General features: G+C 36.3%; 1 protein-coding gene across 4 annotated transcripts in view; it reads right to left on the bottom strand.

Annotated features, from left to right (window-relative positions):
* The window catches only part of LOC106081700 (double-stranded RNA-specific editase Adar), a 372,583-nt gene that overhangs the window by 333,177 nt on the left and 12,759 nt on the right, over positions 1-26,647 (bottom strand). For 3 of the 4 annotated variants that reach the window (XM_059366908.1, XM_059366910.1, XM_059366909.1), the window contains exon 2: positions 22,558-22,781. The exons of the other annotated variant lie outside the window; for it this stretch is intronic. In XM_059366908.1, the coding sequence (XP_059222891.1) occupies positions 22,558-22,590 (33 nt within the window). In that variant the 5' untranslated portion in view covers positions 22,591-22,781. The remainder of the gene's footprint in view (positions 1-22,557; positions 22,782-26,647) is intronic. 4 annotated transcript variants of the gene reach the window in all.

The following is a 26,647-nucleotide window of genomic DNA, read 5'->3' as shown; positions in this document are numbered from 1 at the left end:
AAGGGATCAGCTGTATGGAATTCTCAACTAGGCACAAATCAAAACTATGGTAAAATTGTCAATGCTAGTTTCAAACAAAATTGTTTTCAAACCGTTAAAACATGATTTAGGTTGCGCTAGTTGCGCAGTAACCAACCCTTGTAGAAAAGAGCAATAATACTTTAAAAATTCGAATTCATGTTGCCTATGAATTGTGAATCTGCCCTTAGAATGTCCGAAGTCTATAGAAAAAAAGTTGCAGCATACACCAGACCGACATTATTGCGTAGTATTGGTAGGCGTCACCACATACTATATATAGCTGCCATGGTACAACACGTGAGTTTGGATTTAAGGTTAATTGGAAACTAAGACACCTTGTCTTTTCAGTACCCATCCTGGTATGGTATGTTCGTCCTTACCACAAGTGATAGCTGTGAGCACCACACAGGCCGGAACATTGAGGTCCGATCTGTGTGGTGTTCAATACTGTCCCGAGAAGATTAGCTAGGAGCTACCGGGTGCGTCTACAGGTTGCGGATACCGAAACTAGCTTGCTCACCTACAGGAGCTTAACGAGGATATTGCCACCTCCACATGAAAATGTGGCTACAACAACACGAACATACCATGGATGTACAAGGTAGACTTTTGATGAAAACGCATTTTCTATATGATACGTTGGGACTCAGGGAGACATCGGGATCTTAGAACAATGAGATTGATCGCACGTTTATCATTACAAAGTTTATGGTAAAGGAAGCCTTAAAGAGCTTCCAAACGTTTATGTCATCCTGACCTGATGGAATCTATTGCGTAGCTACAGAAAAAAGCGGACAACCTGACGCCCCATCTAGCCGTTTTATTCACAGCATGAATAGGACTTGCGTATACTCCGTAAGCCTGGCAGTATTTATACACAAGCCCGGCAAGGCAAGTAATACGACACCAAAGGCTTTCAGACCTATAAACCCAAAGTCCTTTCTGCTCAAAACCATGGCATGTATTGTAGATACCATGAAAAAGAGTAGGACATCCAACAAACTGCTCAAATACATATAGCATGCCAAGACGTACACATTAGCGGTATGCATTGACATCGAGAGGGCTGTTAAAATTGTGAGGACCGACACACTGAACCAATCCTGAATAAACCATATGCTAAGGACCTGTTGAATACATTTTAGGATATAAGGAGAAAGTGGCATAGGGCACGTCACAGAGAGCATTTTATCGTCCCTCCCATGGGTGAGGAACCATGAATAACCTATAAGGGAGGCTAACTTTGGATTTGAACCCGTCTATGTTATAATACTTCTAAGGAGTGTGGATCCGAATCAGCTTTGTAGAAAGCCCGAACGGGTTTTGGAGATGGTATACGACTAGGTTAGACCTAGGGGTCTGAATGTTAATCCAGAGAGATTGAAATCTGCTTGTTCACGAGGAAGACGAAGTTGAGCCAATTCAGCGCAGCATGGTTATTCAACAGAACGACTTCTTTCTTGAACAAGAACCTGTACTGGAATTTTCTTATTAGGGAGCGTACTGAGTAGCCTCAAAGATGTTAGATCCTATTTAGACGTGCCGTACGCAAATTTGGTCAGAATTAGAGCTGGCAAACTATCGATAATCGCAGCATTCGATATTTTCGATAGTTTTAATAATAAATATCGATAGTAACGACACTATTGTTAATTTCCCCCCACCTATATTTTTAACGAAATAGGAATCGATCAGGAGATCGATTTATACAGAAGCAATAGCAATGAACAGACCAAATAAAACTAAGATTAATAAAGTCACTTGGAAGTCATGAGAGAAATCATTGTACAAATTATTAGCCTAATCGGATGAAAATTGCGCCCTCTATAGGCGCAATGAATTTTAAAGGATGCACACAATGTCTGATTGCATTTTTTTTTGTTTAATATTGCAAAAAATTTTACCTTTCGATAGTATCTATCGGAAAAATATAAATCGATATTCAGTCAAAAAATTAAATATCGATAGTGCTATCGATATTTTGCCAGCTCTAGCCAGAATACGGGGAAAGTCCACAGGTTTGATATGACCAATACTTACTTGCACCTCAATAGTTTGGTGTAATGCGATGCAGAAAGAGTGCATCGTAAGGATAAAACAACAGGTTCAGAGAACATATTTTAGAACCACGCTCACTAGGGCACTGGAAACTTTTCTCGATATCCGACCTATAGACATACAGATTACCTTGAGGCAGCCACTGCGTCTATGAGACTTAAGACGATGGGAAATTGGATAGAGAATAGGAACAGGTCACACCATCGCGGTATAATAGTGGCGGGGATAGGAAATCTAGAAGGAATGGAAGAGGTCTCTAATTGAATACCTGAGACGACACTTGATGTCGAGTGTGAGGCCCTGCTGCCAGCGGCAGAGTGTTGGATTGACGGAACACTAGTATTGATGGATGGATCAAAAAACTGAGAGCCCAGGAACTGAGATCTATTTCCGTTTACCTAACCATATTACGGTCCTGTAGGCGGAGATCCTGGCGATCCCCGAACACGAAATAGTGAAACGATCGGTAGGACTACGTAAATTTTATGGTGAGATAGAGATCGTAGGAAGACTAGGCTATTACTGAAAGGAAGTAAGAAGGAGATCAATAGAGCTTTTGGTATAAAAACGGGATATGCAGAATAGGTGCGGCAAGTGATAGCATATGTTTGGGAAAATTATGAGACACTGGAGCATTTCCTATAATATTTTCCTGCTTTCGCGGCTTTAATCAACTTAGTGGCGTGGAAAGGAGAACAAATAGGGATTTTTTTTAGTAGCACGGAAATCTTGATTTAGATTTTTCGACATTACTTTTTAGTATTTAGTGCGCACACAAGCCTATTGCTGATCTAGGTGTATGTCCATATTGACATGGTTTGGATTAATATCCGCACATTGTTTTCAACCTAATCTAAACTAGAAGCAACTACATAGCTATAAAAGTTACACTGCCCCCAATTTGGCACATACCTGGCAAACTACGCAATAGCCATAGCAATGCATTGCTTGCTTTTGTTGTGATATATTGTCATGTATTTATTTCTTTAAAGTGCAATTTTAAAATTTACCTCCGAATGTGAGTGAGCGAGAGTAAGTGAATGAGTGACGAAGAGCGTATGTGGTTCTTGGCTGATTACATGGCTGTCTGTTTGTCTGTCAGTCTGGCTAGCTGGTTTGAAAGATTAGCACTTGTGGTATTTTAGGAGCACTCACTAATACCCCAAGTGTACTAAATAAATGAATGTGGACATGAACTACAACACAATTATTGCTAGCAACCAACCAACCAACGATGGATGAGGTTCGTTGCAGAATATTCGAATATTCTGTGAAAGCATCTAGAGACCTACAAGAACTACACGAACAACCAAAAATTAAACCAAAAACAAAAAGAATATAACAAATGGCAATGAAGGGAATTGCAACATATCTACTGCTAGAGTTCTCATGTCGTTCTTGTTGGGTTAAAAAAATGTATTTGGCACCGACCAAATAACACTCACAATGCGGCTCCTGTTGCATTGTGGTCCTCTTAATTATATGTACAAGGCAAGTGTAGCAGGCACTTGAGCAGAATCAAAGGGAAAAGAATTTCCTATAACAAGTTCCCTGCTACATAAACACTTTTAAATTTCCAATTCCCCCACGCCTATAGCCATCCATACATGTGGGCTGTAACAAAGCTCCTTCTCCTTTATTTGTTCATCACAGATAAATTCTAGTTACCTTAATCCTTTCCAGCTGTAGTTACCTCTATGATTTAGTTGAAGAGGTTGCATTTTTATTGCCTCCCTCTCAGAATAAATACCCCAGAAATGTGCTTCAATCAAACATTCATGGGAAGAATGAAACCACATGAGCCTTTTGCAGCCTTCAAAGTATATTTGAAATTTTCTAAACATTTTCATAATGGCCAAATTTTGATGTTAGGCCCAAGAGTGCACATTCTAACAAAATGTCTTGTTAACACACAATTTGCATTAGGGACACTGCTTGCAAATGAACATGATATGCAAATGTTAAAGATATTAAAATGAGGTTTGGACTGTGGCAAATTAAATGGACACACCACACAAAGGGTTAAAGCAAACCATTTTATGGCAAATTATTCTAAGATCATCATCATCATGGTAGAAAATTAACAAAATTCACAATTGTATCGTAAAATTGTCCACAAGTTATCTTCAATTAACTGAAATAGACTTTGTCGTCATGTGGCTTAATGAAGACAAAGATTGAACACTGTACAAAATTGTTCTTAATTTTTGAAGGTATACTAAACCGAATTAGGAAAATATTTTTTAATTAATATGAAAAAAATTACCTGTATTTTCAAAATTACCAGTATTTTAAAAATTACCAGTATTTGAAAGTTACCAGTATTTTAAAATTGCCAGTATTTTCAAAATTGCCAATATTTTAAAAATTACCAGTAATTTAAAAATTACCAGTATTTTAAGAATTACAAGCGCTTTAAAAATTACAAGTGTTTTAAAAATTACCAGTACTTTAAAAGTTACCAATATTATAAGAATTACCAGTATTTTGAAGATTGCAAATATTTAAAAAATAACCAGTATTTCAAAAAATAGCACCATTTAAAAAATTACGAGCATTTTAAAAATAACAAGTATAATAAAAATAACTAGTATTTAAAAAATTATAAATATTTAAAAAATTACCAGTATTTTTAAAGTTATAAGTATTTTAAAAATTACAAGTATTTTAAAAATTACAGGTATTTTAAAAATTACAGGTATTTTAAAAATTAAAAGTATATTAAAAATTACCAGTAATAATAAAACAGTATTTTAAAAATTTAAAAAACCAAAATTGTTTTCAAAACATGTATTTTGAAAAATATCAGTATTTTAATACCCGCATGTTGAAAATTATTAATATTTTAAAAACTACCGGTATTTGTATACTTACCAGTATTTTAAAAATTATCAGTATTGTAAAAATTACAAGTATTTTAAAAAATGCAAAGATTTTAGGAACTACCAGTATTTTAAAAAATTTCAGTGTTTTGAAAAATGTCAGTACTTTTTTAAAAATGCCTGTATTTTAAAAAATACCATTATTTTAAAAAATACCAGCAGTTTAAAAATTACCAGTGTTTTAATTTCTGTTTTTAAATTACCAGTTCTTTAAAAATAGCAACTTTTTAAGAAGTACCAATTCAAATTCAAATTTTGCCCATGAACCCTAAGGAACAGGGACAAACTTCTCACATATCAATGAATGCAGTTTGATTCAAGTTTAAGCTCAATAATAAGGGGCCTCCTTTTTATAATCGAGTGCGAACGGCGTGCACTGCGGTGCGACACCTCTTTGGAGAGAAGTTTTTACATGGCATAGTAGCTGACAGATGTTGCCAGCATTAGAAAGGGAAACACATCGGTGAAATTTTTTTCTGATGGTCTTGCCAGGATTCGAAACCAAGCGTTCAGCGTCATAGGCGGACATGCTAACCTCTGCGCTATGGTGGCCTCCAGCAAGTATTTGAGAAGTTCCAGTATTTGAAAAACCACCAGTATTTTAAAAACTACCAGTAATTTTCAATCTACTAGTAATTTAAAAATACCAGTAATTAAAAAATGCCAGTATTTAAAAAAAAAACAGAATTTTTAAAATCACTCGCATTTTAAAAAATGCTAGTATTTTAAAAAAACAACCATTTTTAAAAAATACCAATATTTTGATACATACGAATATTTTAAAAAATTCCAGTATTTTGAAATATACCAGTATTTAAAAAATACCAGTATTTTGAAATATACCAGTATTTTTAAAAATATTAGTTTTTTTTAATATACCAGTACTTTGAAAAATGCCAGTGCTTAAAAAAAGGGTATTAAAAAAGAGTATAAAGAGTACCTTTAAAAACGAGCAGTATTTTAACATTACCAGTATTTTGAAAATTGCCTTAGATTAATTACTACTACTTTCCACAAATAACTGTATTTTAGCAAAAGTTAAAACGTACTAGTCATCTAAAAAATACCAGTGTTTTGAAACATACCAGAATTTAAAAATACACAATTTTTAAAAAGGCCTGTATTTTAATTTTTAGCAATATGTTAAAAAGGTACTAGTATTTTGAAAACTAGCAATATTTAGAAAAGTACCAGTGTAATAAAAATACTGGTATTTTAAGAAGTACCAGTATATTAAGCAGAATTTTAAAAGTGCCAATGCATTTAAAAATTAGCAGTTGTTTTTTTTAATTATCCTTTTTGTAATATACCAGTACCAAAATTAATCATTATTTCAAAATTTGCCAGTATTTTAAATATAAACCTTAATTAAAAAAAATAACAGTATTTAAAAAACCAGTATTTTAAAATATGTAAGTATCTTAAAGAAATTTAGCGTTTTAAACTTTAGCAGTATTTAAACACATTCCAGTATTTTAAAAATATCAGCATTTTAAAAATGCCAGTCTTTTAAACATTGCCAGTATTTTAAAAATACCAGTATTTTAAGAATTCCATTATTTTAAAAAATACAAGTATTTAAAAAAATTCAAGCATTTCAAGAAATACGTGTATTTAAAAAATACCAGAATATTGAATAACACCAGTATTTTTGAAATACCCATATTTGAAAAATAGTTAAGAAATACCAGTATTTCAAAAAAATCTGGATTTAAAAAAAATGGATTTTAAATATACCTGTATTTTAAAAATACCTGTATTCTAAAAATACATGTATTTTAAAAATACCAGTATTTTAAAATTACCAGTATTTTAAAAATGCCAATATTTTAATAATCCTAATATATTAAAAATACCAATAATTTCAAATTACCAATTGTAAGAATCTGGTCACCCTATTCTCTTATTCCAGTCCAATTACTATTTCCAATTTTTGCTTTTTCATAATCATTCTACTTTGTAATTTCACTCCTTATTTTAACGTCTACGAATAAAGTTGTTCTTTTGTATTACTCGTGTACTTCTCTTCTTCTTATTTAATTCGCTTTGCACCCACAAAGGTTATGGGCCCAGCGTGCCAATAAATTAAATAAGAAAGTACAAGTCAGTCGAGTATATGTTTAAAGTCGTTTTTTGTAAATTGTTAAAAGTTTAAAGTAAAAATGTCCGGTTCGCTCCAAATTGAGAAGTTGAATGGGGAAAACTACCCAAGTTGGGCCATTCATATGAAGAGCCTCCTCATCACGATGGATTACTGGTCGGTAGTTGATAGTGTTTGTCCTACAACTGCAACCAAGGAGGAAAAGGAGTCAAGGATTGCGTTGGACATGAAAGCGTTGGCCACCATCACGCTAAGTATAAAACCATCGGAGCTGATTCACGTTAAGAAGTGTAAGACGGCCAGAGAGGCATGGCTAAGGTTGGGCAGCATTTATATTACAAAAGATCCAGCTCGTAAGGTGACATTATTCAAACGTTTGGTACGGTTTAAAATCCAGGAGGGATCATCGTTTACGCAACAAATGAACGAGTTTACCAGCCTCGTCGAATCTCTAAAGGAAATCGACATCACTATTCCAGAAGATTTCGTAAGTATTGTTCTGCTGTGTAGCCTACCTGAAGACTACGAAAGTTTCGTCATTGCTGTGGAAAGCAGAGATGTTCTGCCCCCACTTGATCGTCTCAAGGTTAAAATAATGGAAGAATTTCAAAGACGAGGGGAAAGACATCACGTGACAGAGGAACATGTTTTCGCAGCAAATTCCAAGCAAAAGGCAAACTTCAGAAGAAGACAAGGTGAAAAAGACAACGACGAGAATCGAAAGAAGAATATAAAGTGTTATGCTTGCGGTAAACGTGGACACATAAAGTCCCAATGCAGATCCATCAACAACAACAACAACAGCAAGGCAATGGTAATGCGTGCGAGTGAAGAGGCAATATGCTCCAATGACAAGATGTGGATCGTAGACAGTGGAGCCTCATCACACATGAGTGGAAATAAGCTGTTGTTCTCTTCGTTCAAAGCCCATAAGCAAGAGGTATCTCTCGCAACAGGTGATTGTGTGTATGCAGAGGGGATAGGTGATGTAAATATTAAATCGGATTTTACCGACATCACTCTATCTAATGTTCTCTTTGTGCCAGAGTTGAGTGCTAATTTTTTATCTGTGCATAAAATTATTGAGCACAACAACGAAGTGATTTTTTCCAAAGAGAAGGCAATTGCAACAACAAGCAAAGGGGAGATGATATTTGAGGCGAAGGCCCATGCTGGCATATTTGTTGTGGAGCTTAATAAAAGGGAACGATTGATGATGGCAAAACAAAACAATGAAAGAGTTCTTTGGCATAAGAGGTATGGCCACCTTAACATAAGAGATGTGTTAAAGCTGTCTAGTAAAGAGATGGTACGTGGTATGTCTGTTGAGTCGTCAGACCCTGAATGTTTTCCATGTGTTACATGTTCAATGTGTAAAATCACGGTTCAGCCTTTTCCAAGCTATGGTAAAACCTTTACCACTAAACCTTTGGAGCTTGTACACACCGATATCTGCGGGCCGATGCGGGTATGTAGCGAAGGTGGATCACGATATTTTATATCGTTTATCGATGATTTCTCGAGGTTTTCAACTGTTTATTTCTTGAAGAAGAAGAGCGATGCCCTAAAAGTTTTCAAAGATTTTAAAGTGAATGCCGAAAAACAGACGGGCAATGTTTTAAAAACCCTACGAAGCGATAATGGTACAGAGTACCTTAGTAATGAGTTTCAAATGTTTTTGAGGAATGAAGGCATCAACCACCAAAAAACAGTCTGTTATACCCCCCAACAAAATGGGATTGCCGAGAGGGCTAATAGAACGCTCGTAGAAATGACTAGATGCTTGTTGCTGGAATCTGGATTGTCCCAATCGCTTTGGACAGAAGCCTTAAATACGTCCACTTATATACGGAATCGTTGTCCCACGAAGGTGCTTGAAAATAAGACACCATACGAATGTTGGTTTGGACGAAAGCCTTCAGTAGCCCACCTACGTATATTTGGTTGTGACGTAGTCACCTTAGACAAACGACCAGGCAAGTCAAAGCTACTACCTAAGGGAGAAAGACTTACATTCGTTGGGTATGCTCATCAAACAAAAGGCTACCGTTTGTATAGTAAACAACAAAAAACAATTACGATCGCCCGTGACGTCATGTTTTTCGAAGACAGTTTCTCCAAACAAGCAAAAGAAACCCCAACTGTTATGAATGGGGAAATGGAGCAGAATGACGATTGGTTTGTTGTTGATGTTTCTGTGGACAAAGAAAGAGGGGATATCGCCAGAACAGAAGCACACAACAGCGGCGATGTGGATTCTGAATCTGACACCTCAATTGAAGAAAGAGAAGAAGTAGTGCCCGGTGTGAAAAGAAGAAGAGGAAGACCAACAACTCTTAGGACAGGTCGAAAGGGACGTCCGAGAAAAGTTCGTGCAGTAGAATCAGCAAATGCTCTTGTAAATACTTTTGTGCAAGACGAAGAAGACCCCAAAACAGTGGCAGAGGCCTTAAAGAGCAAAAACGCGAAAATGTGGAAAGAGGCGATGCAGAAAGAGTTCGGAAATTTGCAGCAAAAAGGTACGTGGGAACTCGTAGAAAAGCCAGCTGACAAAAATATCGTTGGGTGTAAGTGGGTGTTTGTGACGAAACGTAACCAAAGTGGTGAAGTAGAAAAACTTAAAGCGAGGTTAGTAGCCCAGGGTTTCTCACAACAACCCCAAGTCGATTACACAGAAACTTACTCTCCGGTAATAAGAGTGTCTGCTATCCGAATGCTGTTTGCCATAGCTGCTCAAAGGGGATATTTGGTGAATCACATCGATATTGTGTCAGCATATCTCAACGGCGAATTAGAAGAAGAAGTCTTCATGCGACAACCCGAAATGTTTCAAGATGCCAAGTATCCAGATCGAGTGTGTAAACTGAAAAGATCGCTTTATGGATTAAAGCAGGCCGGCAGAGACTGGAACCGAAAATTGAATGAAGTTCTGTTGACAATTGGGTTCGAGCGGTGCAAATCTGACAACTGTTTGTACGTGAAAAAGATAAAAGATGAGCTTGTCTTACTTGCTGTGTACGTGGATGACATTTTGTTGTCATGCTCATCGGAGACCATTATGAAATGCGTTGTTCAAGATTTGAATCAGCATATTGACGCGATTGATCGAGGACCAGCAAAGTACTACTTGGGGCTAGAAGTCGAAAGAGAGGGATTAAGAGGCAAGATAGCTGTTCATCAAGAGAGATATGTAAGAGAGTTACTGGCCAAGTGGAACATGACAGATTGTAAGCCTGCAAGTACACCTTTTGCTAATGGTTTGGTGCTTGAGAAGTGCACGAAGGAGAATTGTAGTGGTTATGACGTCACCAAATACCAGTCGTTGATTGGTGCACTGAATTATTTGTCTGTCTACTCTCGCCCTGATTTATCTCACGTTGTATCAAAGCTAGCACAGTTTAGCAGCCATCCCGAGAAAGAACATTTTACTGCAGCAAAACATGTTCTCCGATACCTTAAGCTGAAACCAAAGGGTATGTTAACTTATTCTAAAAATGCTAATGATTTAGTTTCATACACAGATGCCGACTGGGGCTCAGATGTTAACGATCGTCGATCCTACAGTGGGTTTGTGCTTTTCATGTCTGGTGGACCCATAGCATGGGAGTCCAAAAAGCAAAACCAAGTGTCTCTCAGTTCTATGGAAGCTGAATACGTGGCTATGTGCCAGGGGACGAAGGAAGTCGTGTACCTAAGAAGTTTGCTGCGAGAAATTGGCTTAGATGCTTACGTTCAAGAACCGACTGCCCTGAAGTGTGACAATCAAAGCGCCCAGTTCCTTGTCCAAAACCCAGTGGCACATAAGAGAAGTAAACACATCGATATTCGGTACCACTATATAAGGGAAAAATTCGATGCAAAAGAGATCCAAATCGAATATGTTACCACAGCTGAAAATGTGGCAGATTTGTTTACCAAGTCTTTAAGTAAAGTCAAACATGAATATTTTTGTAAAATGTTGTTTGAAAACTTTTGATAAATTTTTGTCGTCAAATAGTATTTGGATTGTGGCGGCGTATGTAAGAATCTGGTCACCCTATTCTCTTATTCCAGTCCAATTACTATTTCCAATTTTTGCTTTTTCATAATCATTCTACTTTGTAATTTCACTCCTTATTTTAACGTCTACGAATAAAGTTGTTCTTTTGTATTACTCGTGTACTTCTCTTCTTCTTATTTAATTCGCTTTGCACCCACACCAATATTATAAAAATACCAATATTTTAAACATACCAGTCTTTTAAAGATATCAGTTTTTTAAATATATCTGTTTTTAAAAAATACCAAAATTTTTAGAAATACAAATATTTAAAAAAAATACAAGTATTACAAAAATACAAGTATTTAAAACAATACTAATATTTTCAAAATTCCAGCATTTTAAAAAATACCAATATTTTTAAAATTCCAGTATTTTAAGATATACCAGTATTTTAAAAAATACCAGCATTTAAAAAATACCAATATTTTAAAAAATACCAGCATTTAAAAAAACAGTATTACAAAAAATACCAGTATTTAAAAAAACACCAGTGTTTTAGAAATTCCCGTATTTTAAAAAATACATTATTTCAAAAAATACAGTATTTTTAAAAACACCAGTACTTGAACAAATACCAGTATTTAATAAAATACCGGTCTATAAGAAGAATGATTCGCTATGATCCGCAGGAAATTTCGAGTGTATAGGACATCGGGAAACTTCAAACAGACGTTGGAATGGCGTTTAATACTACTAGTGGATGTGTCATTAGGGAGGTATGGGAAACAAACTAAGTCTTTGAAAAAGGAATTAAAGAACAACTCGATGTTAAGAAGACGGATGACTAAACACTACCCGTTTACGAATAATTTGCAGAGGTCAGGCGGAGATTGCACTTTTCACCCCGAAGATATGTTAGTTAATTTATTGGAGACACATTTTCTTGCCGGTTGTGATTTTACGGAGGATGCCTGTGTGGAGAATGTGATGACTCGTTGCACGCCATTAAGCCCAACAGGTCTCCTGGTATCAATGGCTTTTAACCCAAGATATTGCAAGAGGGCTTTGCCTGTCTTTTGATAGGTACGTCGCTTTGTTTCGGGCTTGTGTTAAATATTCCTATGTAGTACCCTTATCTTGGATATACGCCTATGGATGATAATGATACCTAAACAGCATTTTCATAGTGATTATGACACTCTTATTCTTATCCTCTATTAATGCTGTTTAAACAAACATAAATTACAAGAACCGTAATAAATATGAATTGTTTCAATTTCCTGCTTCTCTGCAAACGATTCTCTATTTCCCAAAATGGAAAAACAAAACTCTAGCAACCTTTTTTGAAGCCTGGGCCTTATGCTCTGGTCGTGTACACTGTAACATGTCCTAGGTAGACTTTGAGGTTTAGGTTGAGGTTAAGAATGCTACTCGGATGGTTTTGACATAAAATATTCTTGGCTCCTTTTTTGTGCAGTTTAAGCAAATTTCCATTTGTTTTTATTACAATCAACCATGTTGTTGTGGACCTTCGTTTAGAAGGATTACCTTAGCTTAACCCAACCACCCACCAGGCCCTGTTAGCCAGGCAGTACTGCACTGCAGTATATGTAAGTTCCACAATTTCCTAGCATATACAAGGACCAAATTTAAGGGAGTCTCTTGGTGAATGTGTATGGTAGTGCTAGTAAAAGCAATACATTCAGCCCATATGTTACTCTTTTTATACATTCATCGTTTCAGTTTTTTTTTGTGCAGCAAAAAAGTAAGTCTGTATTTCTAGTTTTTTTTTTTTGTTTCAAGTTTATTTCGTATGTCGTCTCTTCGTCTACTCTTTGAAGTGAATGGTGAAATGAAGGGAATATGTTGTAAATTTTATTAGGTATTTTAAATATTAAATGTTGCATTATACACATATGAGCGGAGGAGGAGGAGGGGGCTATCCTGTTTTTCCCCTTTTGGGACTAGTTTTGCGTTTTATGTAGTTTGTTGTTTTTTTTTTTTGGGAGCTGAGTTGCAGTTGAACAGATCGTCATAGTGGGCATGATTTTGCTACGAGTGAGTAACACGGTGGATGGTGTTTGAACATTCTTACATCACACCACAACAACACCTGGGGAGATATAAATCATATTTTTCATTTATTTTTTGCTGAATTTTTTTAATTAAAAATAACTTTTGATTTGTTTGTGAAACCAACTACTGGTTCCCTTGTTCATCTTTCATATTATAAAGGATATACAAAATTTTGTTGAGTTTGATTTAAATACGCCAGAGGCGCATAGTCATTTTAACATTTGCATGCATACTCGTATTGCTTTGCAGATGGTGGATTTTTGAAGGCAACATGGCTGGCTGAATCCGTGTATAGCTGCTGGTATTCGAAAAGAAAACAAAACAGTATGCGTTAACAACAGGGTAGCTGACACGAAGTGTTACCAAGTTCACACTGGTTTATCTGGTAAACTAGAAATGAAAGCTTCATATTATTTGTTTTATTGACAGCTCATTAAACTCCCAAAATTATTGGATTTTTTAACGAAGCGCAGCTACGTGATTTTAAGCATACGAACGGATACCCAAAATAGTTTTCCATCTAAATAATGATATTGGCCGCCTTTCTTCGAGTCTGGTGTCAATGTAAGTGTGGCTTTTTATGGGCATGGTCGTGCAAAAGTGAATGACACTGAACGTCTGGGTTCGACTATTGGCGAGAACATCAGAAAAACGCCTAACACTGACGACATTTGTGAGGTACTGTACCATTTGGTATGGCAGCCATTTAAAAATTGCTGCACAAAGAGGTGTCGCTCTGCGGCACCCCGTTCGGACTCGACTATAAAAAAGAGGTCCCTGATCATTGAGCTTAAACTTGAATCGGAGTGAATGAATGAAAAAATTTACATGTTTACAAAATATGCAAATTCTGTTCAGTGATAAAATTGCAATAAAGTTTAAATGCCTTTGCGTATACTTCGAAGTTATTCAAAAGTGTAAAAACTGTAATAATTAAATAACATCTTTGCCACCAGTTTCGCTATTTCTCTTTCATCCCTCAAATTTGACTCCAGAATCACGTCTCTTGTTTGGTTTTACCGCTGGCGATTTTTGACCCTTTGGTTTGGTTAAGACTCTTAACAATGCAAACAAGCGCGAATAGCGCTTTGGAACTGTTTCCTCGCACTCAATCGGTGTTGCTCTCTGCTCTGCTCGGCGTTCACTATGTTATGCACAAGCTTATTTTTATTAACTTGTATGTAATCAGTTTTTTCACACTCACATTCTTTATCGCACTGACAATCTCGGCTCGGCTTTCAGTGCGGACTCTGTTTCCACCCTTACGCAGGGCAACAACCTATTAAAGAGAAATTTATACGCGGCTTAATATATACCTCACAAATGGCACCAGCATTAGGAGAGGATAAAAGAGGGGATAAATTGAGAGATCGGTCTTTATGGCAGCTATATCCAAATCTTAACCGATCTGGGCCAAATTAAAGAGGGCTGTCGAAGAGCCTAACACAACTCACTGTCCAAAATTTCGGCGAAATCGGACAATAAATGCGGCTTATATGGGCCCAAGACCTTAAATCGAGAGATCGGTCTATATGGCAGCTATATCCAAATCTAGACCTATCTTTTCCATATTGCAGAAAGATGTCGAGGGACCCAGAACAACTCACTGTCCCAAATTTTGGCAACATCGGGCAATAAATGCACCTTTTATGGGCCCAAAACCTTAAATCGAGAGATCGGTCTATATGACAGCTATATCCAAATCTGGACCGATCTTTGCCATATTGCAGAAAGATGTCGAGGGGCCTAACACAACTCACTGTCCCAAATTTCGGCAACATCGGACAATAAATGCACCCTTTATGGGCCGAAGACCTTAATGGCAGCTATATCCAAATCTGGCAGCTATATCCAAATCTGTACCAATCTGGGCCAAATTTGCAGAAAGTTGTCAAAGAGCCTAACCCAACTCACTGTCCCAAATTTCGGCGAAATCGGACAATAAATACACTTTTATGAGCCAAATTGAAGAAAGATGTCGAAAGGCCTAACACAACACACTGTCCCAAATTTTGGTAAAATCGGACAATAAATGCGCCTTAAATGGGACCAAGACTTTAAATCGAGAGATTGGTCTATATGGCAGCTATATCCAAATCTGAACCGATCTGCGCCAAATTGAAGAAGGCCGAACACAACTCGCTGTCCCAAATTTCAGCAAAATCGGATAATAAATGTGGCTTTTATGGGTCTAAGACCCTAAATCGGCGGATCGGTCTATATGGGGCTATGCCAAGATATAGTCCGATATAGCCCATCTTCCAACTTAACCTTCTTATGGACAAAACAAAGAATCTGTGCAAAGTTTCAGCTCAACATATCTCTTTTTAAAGACTGTAGCGTGATGTCTACAGACAGACGGACGGGCATGGCTAGATCGTCTTAGATTTTTACGCTGATCAAGAATATATATACTCTATAGGGTCGGAAATGGATATTTCGATGTGTTGGAAACGGAATGACAAAATGAATATACCCCCATCCTTCGATGGTGGGTATAAAAAACACCAGCAAGCTGTAACTTTTCCTATTCTTCCAATGTTGGTGTGGTGTATTTGGCCAACTAAATAACTGTGATGTATTCATCGATAGTATAGTGGTCAGTATCACATTATGGATTATATATATAGGTGTTTAAACAATGAGTTTAACAATGAGTTTCAACGCGTTAATACCACTAATCAAAAGCCATAGAACTCGGAAGATAATGAGTGATAGGAGTGTGTGTGTGGGCTTTGTTTTGCTGTTACTGTAGACTACCAAAACAATGTTCATGTGGTGTATATGACTCACTTAATAATTATGATGTGTGTATATTCCTCGATAGTAAAGTGGTTAGTATCACATTTTGGTTTATATATATATCAATTGTTTATTAATTGTGTATGTATGGTAGGTTATTGTTGCCAATAACCAGCTGTGATAAATTGCTGCACACAGTGTTTATTTTAGTTTTTGGGAGGTCAACATTTTGTTCTATATTTGAAATTATTTACCATTTCCAAAAGAGAACTTACCTACCCCAACAACAACATTTGGCATGTACAAATTGTGTACCAATTAAAAGACGATTTTGTGGGAGTGGAACCATAAACAAAAAACAACTCCCCCCAGGGAAAAACCAGGCGGAGGCCCATAAAAACAAACACACAGTGATTTAAAGAAATCAAATTAAAATAAATAAAAAAATTTAATAGTACTATGCAACCAAACAATGGTACATTGTACAAAACATACAGCAGCACATACAATGCACATACATCAATGTTACACCACCAAAATGACTACAATAAAACAGAATGTAGTCAATTAAACTCTATGGGGAAATATAAATTCAAATAATGAAACAAAAAAAATAAAAATATGGGTAACTTCTGGAACAAAGTAGCTGGCTGGGAAAAAAGTTACAGGGAGTTGGACACCAGAGACAAATGTGGCCAGAAAATAAATCAAAGTGTGAGAGTGGGGGCAGAAACCGAACATTTGAACCATTTGTGCAAAATATAATGGTTAATTTATTGCTGAACTTGCAAATAGGAAATTATTTGACATATCATGTAGTTCAATGCCCGAACCCCCCGGAGGATAAACATCTTGTGTAGAAGCAATTCTTTGAAATTAAAGCCTGTGCGAAATAGGCTCGAAAAAGCTTACAAAAGTAGTAGTTGTCAAAAGGGTTGCCAATGTGAAAAAAATTTTTGAATTTTTTTTAATTAAACTTTTTGGAAATTTGTAATGAAAATTAATTTTAGAATATGAAAAATTAGACTAAGATAAAGAAATACAAATTATTGTTGAAGTTCACTCCAGTGAGAGGAACTTAAAACAAAACAAAAATAAAGAAAGAAACACACACTTTTTTAATTTTACTTAAAATTTATTGTTGAAGTTGATAGAGGGACGTAATCCAGATGAATGATGCCGATCAGATGGCCGTTCTCCATAGCTGTGTCATTGCCACCTTCTACGAGAGAGAGAAAGTATGTACAGCCGATATGGTGTAAAGTCTGTCAGATGTCGCTTCAACATATTCAACATTCATTATTTAATGACTGAGGAAATATTTCGTTTAGGATGGGCTATACATTTAATATTACGTCATTGGCTCGTGAAGCCTGGTTTCACGTGATGAAACAATGATGTGAGATTTATGCAATGACTCATAAAGTCATGTCAGCTGGTCCGTGAAGATTTTAATGATTTTCTCAGGCACACAACACACCTATCCGGTTTGAAGGACCATGTTTAAGTTCACCCCAGTGAGGGGGAACGGACGTGATCCAGATGAATGATGCCGATCAGATGGCCATCTGATCCATCTGTTCTCCACAGCTTTGTCGTTGCCGCCTTCTGCGAGAGAGATGAAGTATGTACAAAGCCGATGTGGTTTAAAGTCTGTTATTGAAGTACCGATGTCGCTTCAACAATTATATAAAAGTTTAAAATTCTCGAATAAAATTTGCAATACTTTTTTATGAAAAAGTATTTCAGCAAATATTTTGATTTGTTAAAATCTACTAAATCCCTCTTCTATCAAAATAAGAATTTAGAAAAAAATCATATTTTGAAATTTCTTTGTCACATACCAAATTCTATTTCATAAAAATTACCATTTTGTAGATGGTAGATAACAGTGGCAATGCTGATTGCCATCAACCCCCTAACGACAAACACCCAGCCGGTTAAGTCAAAAAAAGGTTAACAGTGGTGAATAATGAAGAGTTGACATTATGACTGATAATGATGTGATGGTGATACACACAAACATGAATACAGCTGATTTGCGATTTTCTTCGAAAACCAAATAGATATCAAAGGTCGGGGGGGTACATGTATGCAAGGAAATACATAAATCAAAAAGGACATGATTTTCATCTTCGCTGTGGCTATGTGTATGTCTGTACACTCACATACATCGTGATGCTTAGACAAAATCCTCTGTTAATGAAATAAGCAAGTAACAGCAGCAGTAGCAGTATTATAGTGTAATAGGAATTAAATATGTAAGCACACAAACCCACAAAAGGCTACCCACACATAAAATGAGACTAAAGCAGAAAAGTAATGTACTCTTAAAAGTAAATAAAACATTTAATACTCAGAGAGGTGTGTGCGTATGAGATTTTTTTTTTTTTTTTGCTCAAGTGTCATCTATGACCTCCTCACAACCCCCTCGCTTTAGTGAAGACATGATAGCTATGTAACGCCATGGCTGCTAGTATGATAACAACAAAAAACTTAGTAAACAAGTAAGAATACCCTTTTCTGAGTAATCAGTTGCTTGCTAATGAGCGCAGATAGCTCAAACAGACAAAAATTATGCATTGAGAATAGTTTAAAAGAGCTCTCACCATAACTCACCACAACAAAAAAAATCTTCAAAACAATAAAGGCATAACGGCGGACTCTCACAATAACATGTGGTGTAAGTAGTGATGCCACACTGTTAGTTAATAGGCCGGTTGGGATTGTAATTGGGAGAAATTGGGGAATTTAAACATTTAGCCAATTCGAAGATCCTGCGGTTAGCTTATGAAGCCTTCGCAAGCATGAAGATGCTTTTCTGAGTAATCATAAGAAAAATTATGCATTAATAATAATCTAAAAGAGCTCTCTCAAACTTACCATATAAAAAATATCTTATATGGAATACATACAAAGATCCAAGCTCTTGGATAGACGGAACTCTGGTATTGCCATAATACACGGGTGGATCAAACCTAGAGGAGAGATTGGACAACGAAGATCCAAGCGTGAGAAGACGAGGCTATTGCTTAAAGACAAGTAAGGAGATCAATATAGCTTTCGGTATTATTGCGGAACACAAAGGACTACGGACGCACTTATAGAGAATAAGTGCGGCAAGTGATAGCGCGTGTAGGGCATATGGAGAAGATGATGAGACGCAGGAGCATTTTTATGCCTTTGCCCGGCTTACGCGGATAAGTGCCTTCGGCACTTAGATGAGCACACAATACCAGACTTGCACCAACTTAGAGGAGTAAAATGAAGTACAGTTGGTGATATTGTGAGAACACCAAATTTCTGACTTAGATTTGTTTCAAAGTTATTTTTTTTTAGTATTTAGAGCATACAGCAAGTCGATCGTTGAATTAGGTGTACAGTGCAACTGCCACAAAATTTAACAAAGTCAAATAACCACATTTTTGGTGAAAAAAAAAATGTTATTGATTCAAATGGCAATAAAGTAGGCTCCATAGGGAGTAGCTGTAACTGCAGTTGCGGACAATCAGCAGAATCGAGTGGGAAGTCTGAGTGAGAGGCTTGGCGGCACCAGTTCTTGCTTAAATACTGAGGGTCTATGTTGCTCGATATGACAAGGTAAGAAGTTGGCGCCTTTAAATAAGCAGTGGTCATCATGCCTCCGTGGCGATCATTTCCATGGACTGAAAGGATTTTGACGAGGATCGCTCCCTTCACATGGAAATATGTAGCTACAACAACAATAAAGTGTAGAAATGATCTAAATTTCAGATTCCATTCACTTTTGCTCGACATGACTACCTTTTGCCTTGACTATTCCCCAGAGTCGGTCAAATAACCAGTTGCAAACTGCACGATTGCAATCCGCTAGTATTTTGACACATTGCCGTACAATGGCTTGCTTCAGCGCATCAATACTGGCATATTTTTTGTCATTTCCTTGGTCTCAAGAATGACAAATGCAAATTTTTCTTTCCATTGGCTTGATTTTTTATACATTCTTGTTTTACACGTGCTCATCATAACATAATGATGCCGAGTCTTTTTGGTAGGTCCACGAAATTTTTGCGTGCCCACGGGTCCAAAGCAGTTTAAAAAATGTTTTCCCGATAATAAGTCGCATTTGCTTTAACTCGATAAAAACGATTGAAGAGAGGCCATTAGCTGTAACAGCTGCCCATACCATCACTTCAAATGGAAAATTATTAGTTAAAGTTAAAATTTTTATATGAGCGTTAGGTTTGGGAGTTTTAAGAACCGTCATCGGTTGTCATAGCTGCCCATACCATCATTTGAGTTGGAAAATTATCGCAAGTGGCCGTTCGGGATGTTACGAATTGCTCAATTGGGAAATTTTTCTCGACAGAGAACACGATGTTCGGAAATTCACCACGTTCGTGCAAGCGCCGAAACTTCTTTGCTCTTTCGAATTTAACTATTTTTTTCCCATTGTGTAAGATTTTGGGCCTTTTGGAATTTCTAAGGCTTTACTTTGAGCTCATTTTCATTATACTTATACTTGTATACTTTTACGGAATATTTTTAGCCATTTGACGGCCACTTCAGTGGCAATGGTGCAAGCATCATTATAACAATTTATGGCGCGATACACAAAACATTTTGTTCACTTGGAAGTGTTTTATTTCACCAACAAAAGCCGGTTGTGATTTTCCAGCCAAATATAACGCAATTACGCTTGAACTCCATCAAGACTAACTCTCTTTTTAAACTAAGAAGCAAATGCTTTTGGTGAAAATATAATGAGCTGTTAATAATAAAATAAAATTTTTATAGCAAAAGCCAAATTTATTTTTGGTTCGCTTAATATCAGTGTAACAAAATTTGATATGTGGATTTTATAATCCGTTTCATTTCGTTGTTGTTGTAGCAGTGTGTTGTACACTGAGGCGGAAGCCTTTGCCGATGAAGGAATCCATCGGGTCAATCCGGTACGTACAACCGGCTGCCATTTCGTATACTTATAGCATGCTCTTCGCCTTATATTAAACCTAAACAATAACAGCGACTCTCATGCAAATTCCAAGGGTTTCAACTTCAGTTGTTTCCCTGAAAAAAAATTTTTTCGTTGAAAACCGAAAGATCGATTTTAATTTTAAGACCATGTCTTTTTGAATGAAATTTCTTAAAATGTACATAATTCACGATTTTAACAACCACTTGTGTTTTTTTGTTGATTTAAATTAACTCACCCTTAAGGGCATATCGCACAGCTGCTTATCCCTCAAGTATTGACCGTTGCAAAATTCTCCTACCATCATTATTTCTAGTAAATTATTTTCGTGAATGTGTTTGTTTCTTTCGTTATCTCCACAACACAATCAAAGTAAAATCGTATTATTTAAATTATCTGGCAACGCCATGCTCATGAGAACAAATGCAAATGCTTAAATAAACAAATGCTCAAGTAAACTAAACAACCACCCACCCACCAACACATAACCGGGCAGAGAAATAAACAACATGCGATACTAGTAGAAAAGAGAGTAAGTCGTCTATTATGTATGAAAGAATGTTTGTGGATTTTAAGAGCGAGCATACAGTTTACTTGGGTAAGTAAAAAAAATTATATATTTATACAAATATTTAGAATTGTGTGAAGTGAGCAAGTTAGGCAAGAAAGATAAACCGTAAGCGTTGTCGGTGACAATTTCACAACTCAAACAAAGAAGAATGTGACACCTCTTGTTAAGTGGCAAACAATTTGGGAAAAAGGTGGAGCAGGGGTGTTACCCAAGCAAATTAAAGAAGGGGTAGGAGAGGGTTTGTAAATTTATAAAAGTTTACTAAGGTGCTAGAGAAATGAGAAGGGAAAAAATTAAAAACCTTGAATCGGGAGATCAAATTAAGTCCGATCTGGACCATACACGGTACGGATATCAAGGGTCTCAACATAACTCCCTGTGACAAATTGCAGAAAAATTAGGTGATAAATTGAAGAATGTCGAATGAGGGGCCTATTAGTTTACGCCTTAAAGTGTTGCCAACTCATACAAATGATTTTCTCGGCAAAACGAAATACAATTTATGATAAAAAATACCAAAACAGTAAATTTTTTATTTGTTCTATTTATGACATGTTTAAAGCCATAGTTCAAACTCCCCAAACTAGTACCAGCCCTTTTACCGAGAGTAAGACCTTTGTATTCATTGTCTGACTAATACTAAGTCTATACTTAGCTTTTTGTCATCTAAATAACCATAATAACCTCGTTCAAGCGGAAATCAGGGCAGTTAAAAAACGCACAACAAAATATTAAAATAATAAAAAAATTAAATAATCAGATAATAATCTAGTTTGGTTTTTACACTATAAAAAGGAAGCGTAAAACGAAGCTCAGAATAGCCATTGCAAGATTACGTTTTGCCAAGGTATGGTTTTCAGTGTAGCCAACTAAAATTACATACGTATGTCTATTGTGAATGGCAGAGTTGTGTTGCGCTTTTTTTAACTCCAAATCGCCTAAATTAAGTGAAACAGCCAGAAAGCAAGAAATTACAATCGTAAATACACCTTTAAAAGTTTTTAATTTCTTTCAGGGTATGTAAACTTAAGTTGGGAATAAAAATTTCCAATTTTAACTTTTAGCCACTATCTAATCTACATTAAAAATAGCCTCTAAAAATACTTTAAAGATTTAAGCTACAATTTAGTTTTAAGCCAAATTAAAAATAAATAAAAATGAACTACTTACTTGCAGTGACATTTTTGTATCATTGTTCAACATGTTCTAACTTTTGAAGACTTTGTTCGTCTAAGCTTTATTTTGGTGAAACGAAAAAACTTAAAATGTAAGCTTCTTTTTGTGTGGTTGGTTTTTTGCAAAAAGCTTGGGTTACACCTTATTCGCAAAAATACGATTGATCTAACTAGTGGGAATGGGCGTTCAACTCAAAAATCTGGATACAATGATGAGTTCTGTTTGGTTTTTGGAAAAAAAGAAAAAGAAGAAAAAAAGAGGTGAAAAATTAAAACAACGATGTTGATAATGAAAAAGAATAAAAACATAAGAATCAAATTAAACTACAGCAGTGTAGAAGAAATTCGAAAGTGGATTGAGGCAAAAGGATAATAATTTGATGATGAATAACAATGTTAATGAAGAATCATAAGAATAAATTGTAAATGGATGGTCGGATGGACAAATGTAGGAAATGTACTAATTTGAACATATAAAATAGTCTAAACGTAGATGTTTAAACAGAATCATTAAAACCCCCATAAATCAGTGTCTTGATCTAAGTAATTCAGTTAATTTTGTGCTCCATCGTTGCAAATTTCTGCTTATCCTTACCAGACGGAAGGAAATGGTTAGATCGTGTATGAATATAACGATATGGTACGTAAACTTTGTAGGGCTGAAAATGCGACTGTAGAAATTTGGCAGTATTGGTCGGGTTTGGTAGGATTTTCTTTAAATTTGGTAGGAAATAATTTTCTTGACTGGTAACACTGATCTTTACGTAAACCAAGTTTACACTGATCTTTAAAACCTGTTTTAAAGGCTCAATCATCTATTTTTCTTTAATAAAATCAGCTGACGAGAGCCAAAACTCTTTAAAACCAGATTTTTGGAGCAAAGTAAACGGAGTTATAGTCTGTGGTAATCTTGCCCTGTGAGTCATGTCGGAAGATATTCTCAGATGTTTAAAACGCATCAGACCAAGAAAGAAATCGAGGATCTTGATATATAAAGACCAAAAGTGAATGATCGCGTTGAGCTTTGGTTTTGAGCGTCGTTATGTTTAGGCCTTAAAGGTGGAGTTCCATATCTCGCCAGGCACGTGATATCTGTGAGCACCACACAGGCTGGAACATTGAGATCCAATCTGTGTGGTATTCATTGCTGTCACGAGAAGCTTAGCTGCGAGCTACCGGGCGTGTCCACAGATTGTGGATGCTCAATAAGAATGCTTAAGCTGCTATGGCAGTCGCAGAAAATCAAGTACCAGCGAGAGGCCGGACGGCACCGGCTCTTGCACAAATACTGAGTGTCTATGATGCTCGCTATGACAAGGCGAGTTATTGGCGCCTTTAAACAACCAATGGCCACCCTGTACCCGAGGCGATCGATCCTTTGGACCGGAACGAGCTTGCACACCCAGAGAAGCTTAAAGTGGATCGCCACCTCCACATGTGGCTACAACAACAACATAGCTCGCGCAGAACTTATGCGTGCATGTCGAAAATAAATTAAAATAGGTTGGTTTGTATTGTGCGAGGTACACAACAAAAGAACGCACGCATCTAAGTTTACCAACTCTCAACATTGCACGCATTGCAGGGCGCAAAACATATTATTTGAATATAGTTATGATCAAAAATTGTTTTGCAGTCCGTAAATTAGAGCAATTAGTTTATTAAAATCATACTTAAACAACTTTATTGCCAATTCCTATTGAAATCAACTTTGGAAAAGACATAAATAAGCTGGGAAAGGTTGTAGTGCTTATTGACATTTGTCTAAATCTTTGAATGTCAAAGTGGGTGGGGAAAAAATTAGCCGGAAGTCGGTTCCACATACGCACGGTTCGAGCGAAATAAGAATTCTCTCTATAATGAATTGTGCGGTCCGCTGGCCAATCAATTACAAACGGGTGTGAGTTCCTGGAACGTCTGTATCCCTGACATACATCCTTACATCAGGAATAAGAAGACGAATATCAGACGAACACACACCATGAAAGTACCGATAGAACAGCCCCTAACAACCCCCATTGCAACGATGATAAAGGGAGGCAATAGAGTTGGATACCCCACTGTCCCCAATCAACGCCATCGCTCTTCTCTGTACACGGTCCAGTAGCTCCAGGGATGATTTTGAAACTCCAGCCCATACATGTGAGTTGTACTCCATTTTCGGCCTTATGAAAGTGGTGTAGATGTTAAGAAGATCAGACGGAGTGAAGTATTTCTTACGCCGTTTAAAGAAGCGTAAACACTTAAATGCTTCTTTCGGCACTTCATCTCATTTAACCAAAAGGGAGTTAAATTCAGGATCCTGTGAGTCCAGGTGATGTCGTCTTTGGAACACTACATCATTACGTACATATACCACGATTAATTTAATCCACGAATATTTTCCTTTAAGAAAAAAGTGTTAAAACAGATTGGGTCCATTTTGACCAACGACATCTGTTTACCACTACTTGTAACTAAAATATAACTGAAAGAATGGACCTATTTTTACTAAGGACATCTGGCGATTCAAGAACTTTATATTTATACATTGGATGTCTATGAACAGACTTTTACTGGATATTTATTTTTGTCCTTCACGGCTTGTGTAGCCAGTACTAAAATAAAACATAGCAAACTGAAGCTTTGGATGATGAAGAAGGCTCAGGTTATCGTCACGTGGTACCCTTTTTAGGTTAGCATCTCTGCGCTAGCAATTTGTAGGGCTAACTGTGCTTGCTCCGTTAGTAATCTAGTTACAACTCAATCAAAATCACACGCATCCGAAGAAGAGTGTCTATAGCAATATTAATCGATGTCAATCATCTCTAATTCCTTTATAGCCACAATCTAATTAAATGACCAAGTGGTGAAAGGCATCGAGACGTTTGGAAATCTTCTCTGACTAATCGACCAAACAATCTTTGACAACTAACTAAGTTAGTTGGTGGGCTATTTAGTTATTCAAGTATAGCAACTAAAAGGCGTAAGTATGCACGAATGCTATTATAACTATCCCACATTTTTAATAATCCCGCCATTAATTTTTATGAATATAATCTAAAAATTACCCCAATATAATAAAAATTCCCAAAAATTTTAATTTTTATTTTCCAACTTAAGGATGCAAATGAAGAGAATCACACACAAAAAGTTTGTGAGATAAACTAAAACCAGTACAACGTAGACCAAAACTCAAAGGATTACAACAATGTAAACAAATATTTTAACAGAAAAAGTTTTGTTGTAATGAAAAACAAAGGCTAGTTGAAGAGAATTTCAAAGGAACCCCCTTCTTGTCAGCCCTAAGATACATTGTGACTGTGACCTAAGTTTCCCAACACATAAAATCCAAAATTTATTTGTGCATTTTTCTTAACTTTTCTAATAAAATTAAATTAAAAACTTGATTTTCATTTGGTTAACTTGTTTCTTATTATTATGCAAAATAACAAAGTCTGAGCTGGTACATATTATGGCTATGGCATACATTTGTCCGCCTTAACTCTCCCATTAGGTAATCATTTCCACAACAGTTCTAAAAGTCACCCTAATCCGCTTGAGCCATTTGACTCAAGTGATTAGTAGCTGGGAAGGGTTTTTCTAATGACTTTAGCTATTAAATACGAATGTACGCTCATTTAGCACGTCTACCTTATGTTAATTTGTCATTCATATTCACTTTAATCCAAAGAAAAAATAATGAAGAACGTTTTGTGGCGAGACAAGGTAATATTTTTTCTTTTCGTTTTGAATCCAAATGCACATTTCAACCCTTTAAAAACTAAGACGAAATGTTTTTTGCAGAGAAAATGGTGTTTGTGGGGCAAGTGGTAACTGATAATGGAAATTGTTTTTTCTTTCTTTTTCCCATTGTAGGGGAAAATAAGCACCATCAACACCCCCAAAGTGTTGATGTTGCTTATATGTCCAGAATCAGGGACGTAGCCAGGGGGGGCTTGGGCCCGTACTTGGGTCGTAGGCGCGCTATGGGAAGACGAGTTTTTGTGATATTCGTACATTTAAGTACTTAAAAAGTACGAAATGGTGACTATTTAGAATTACCATTTTGGGCTCAAATTAAAGAGCGTCTCAAAAAAATAAGA

This window comes from Stomoxys calcitrans, chromosome 4 (genome assembly GCF_963082655.1).
Source record: "Stomoxys calcitrans chromosome 4, idStoCalc2.1, whole genome shotgun sequence".
Classification (NCBI taxonomy): Eukaryota; Metazoa; Arthropoda; class Insecta; order Diptera; family Muscidae; genus Stomoxys; species Stomoxys calcitrans.
Note: the sequence above shows the minus strand (reverse complement) of the source record. Positions and strands in the feature narration are given on the sequence as shown.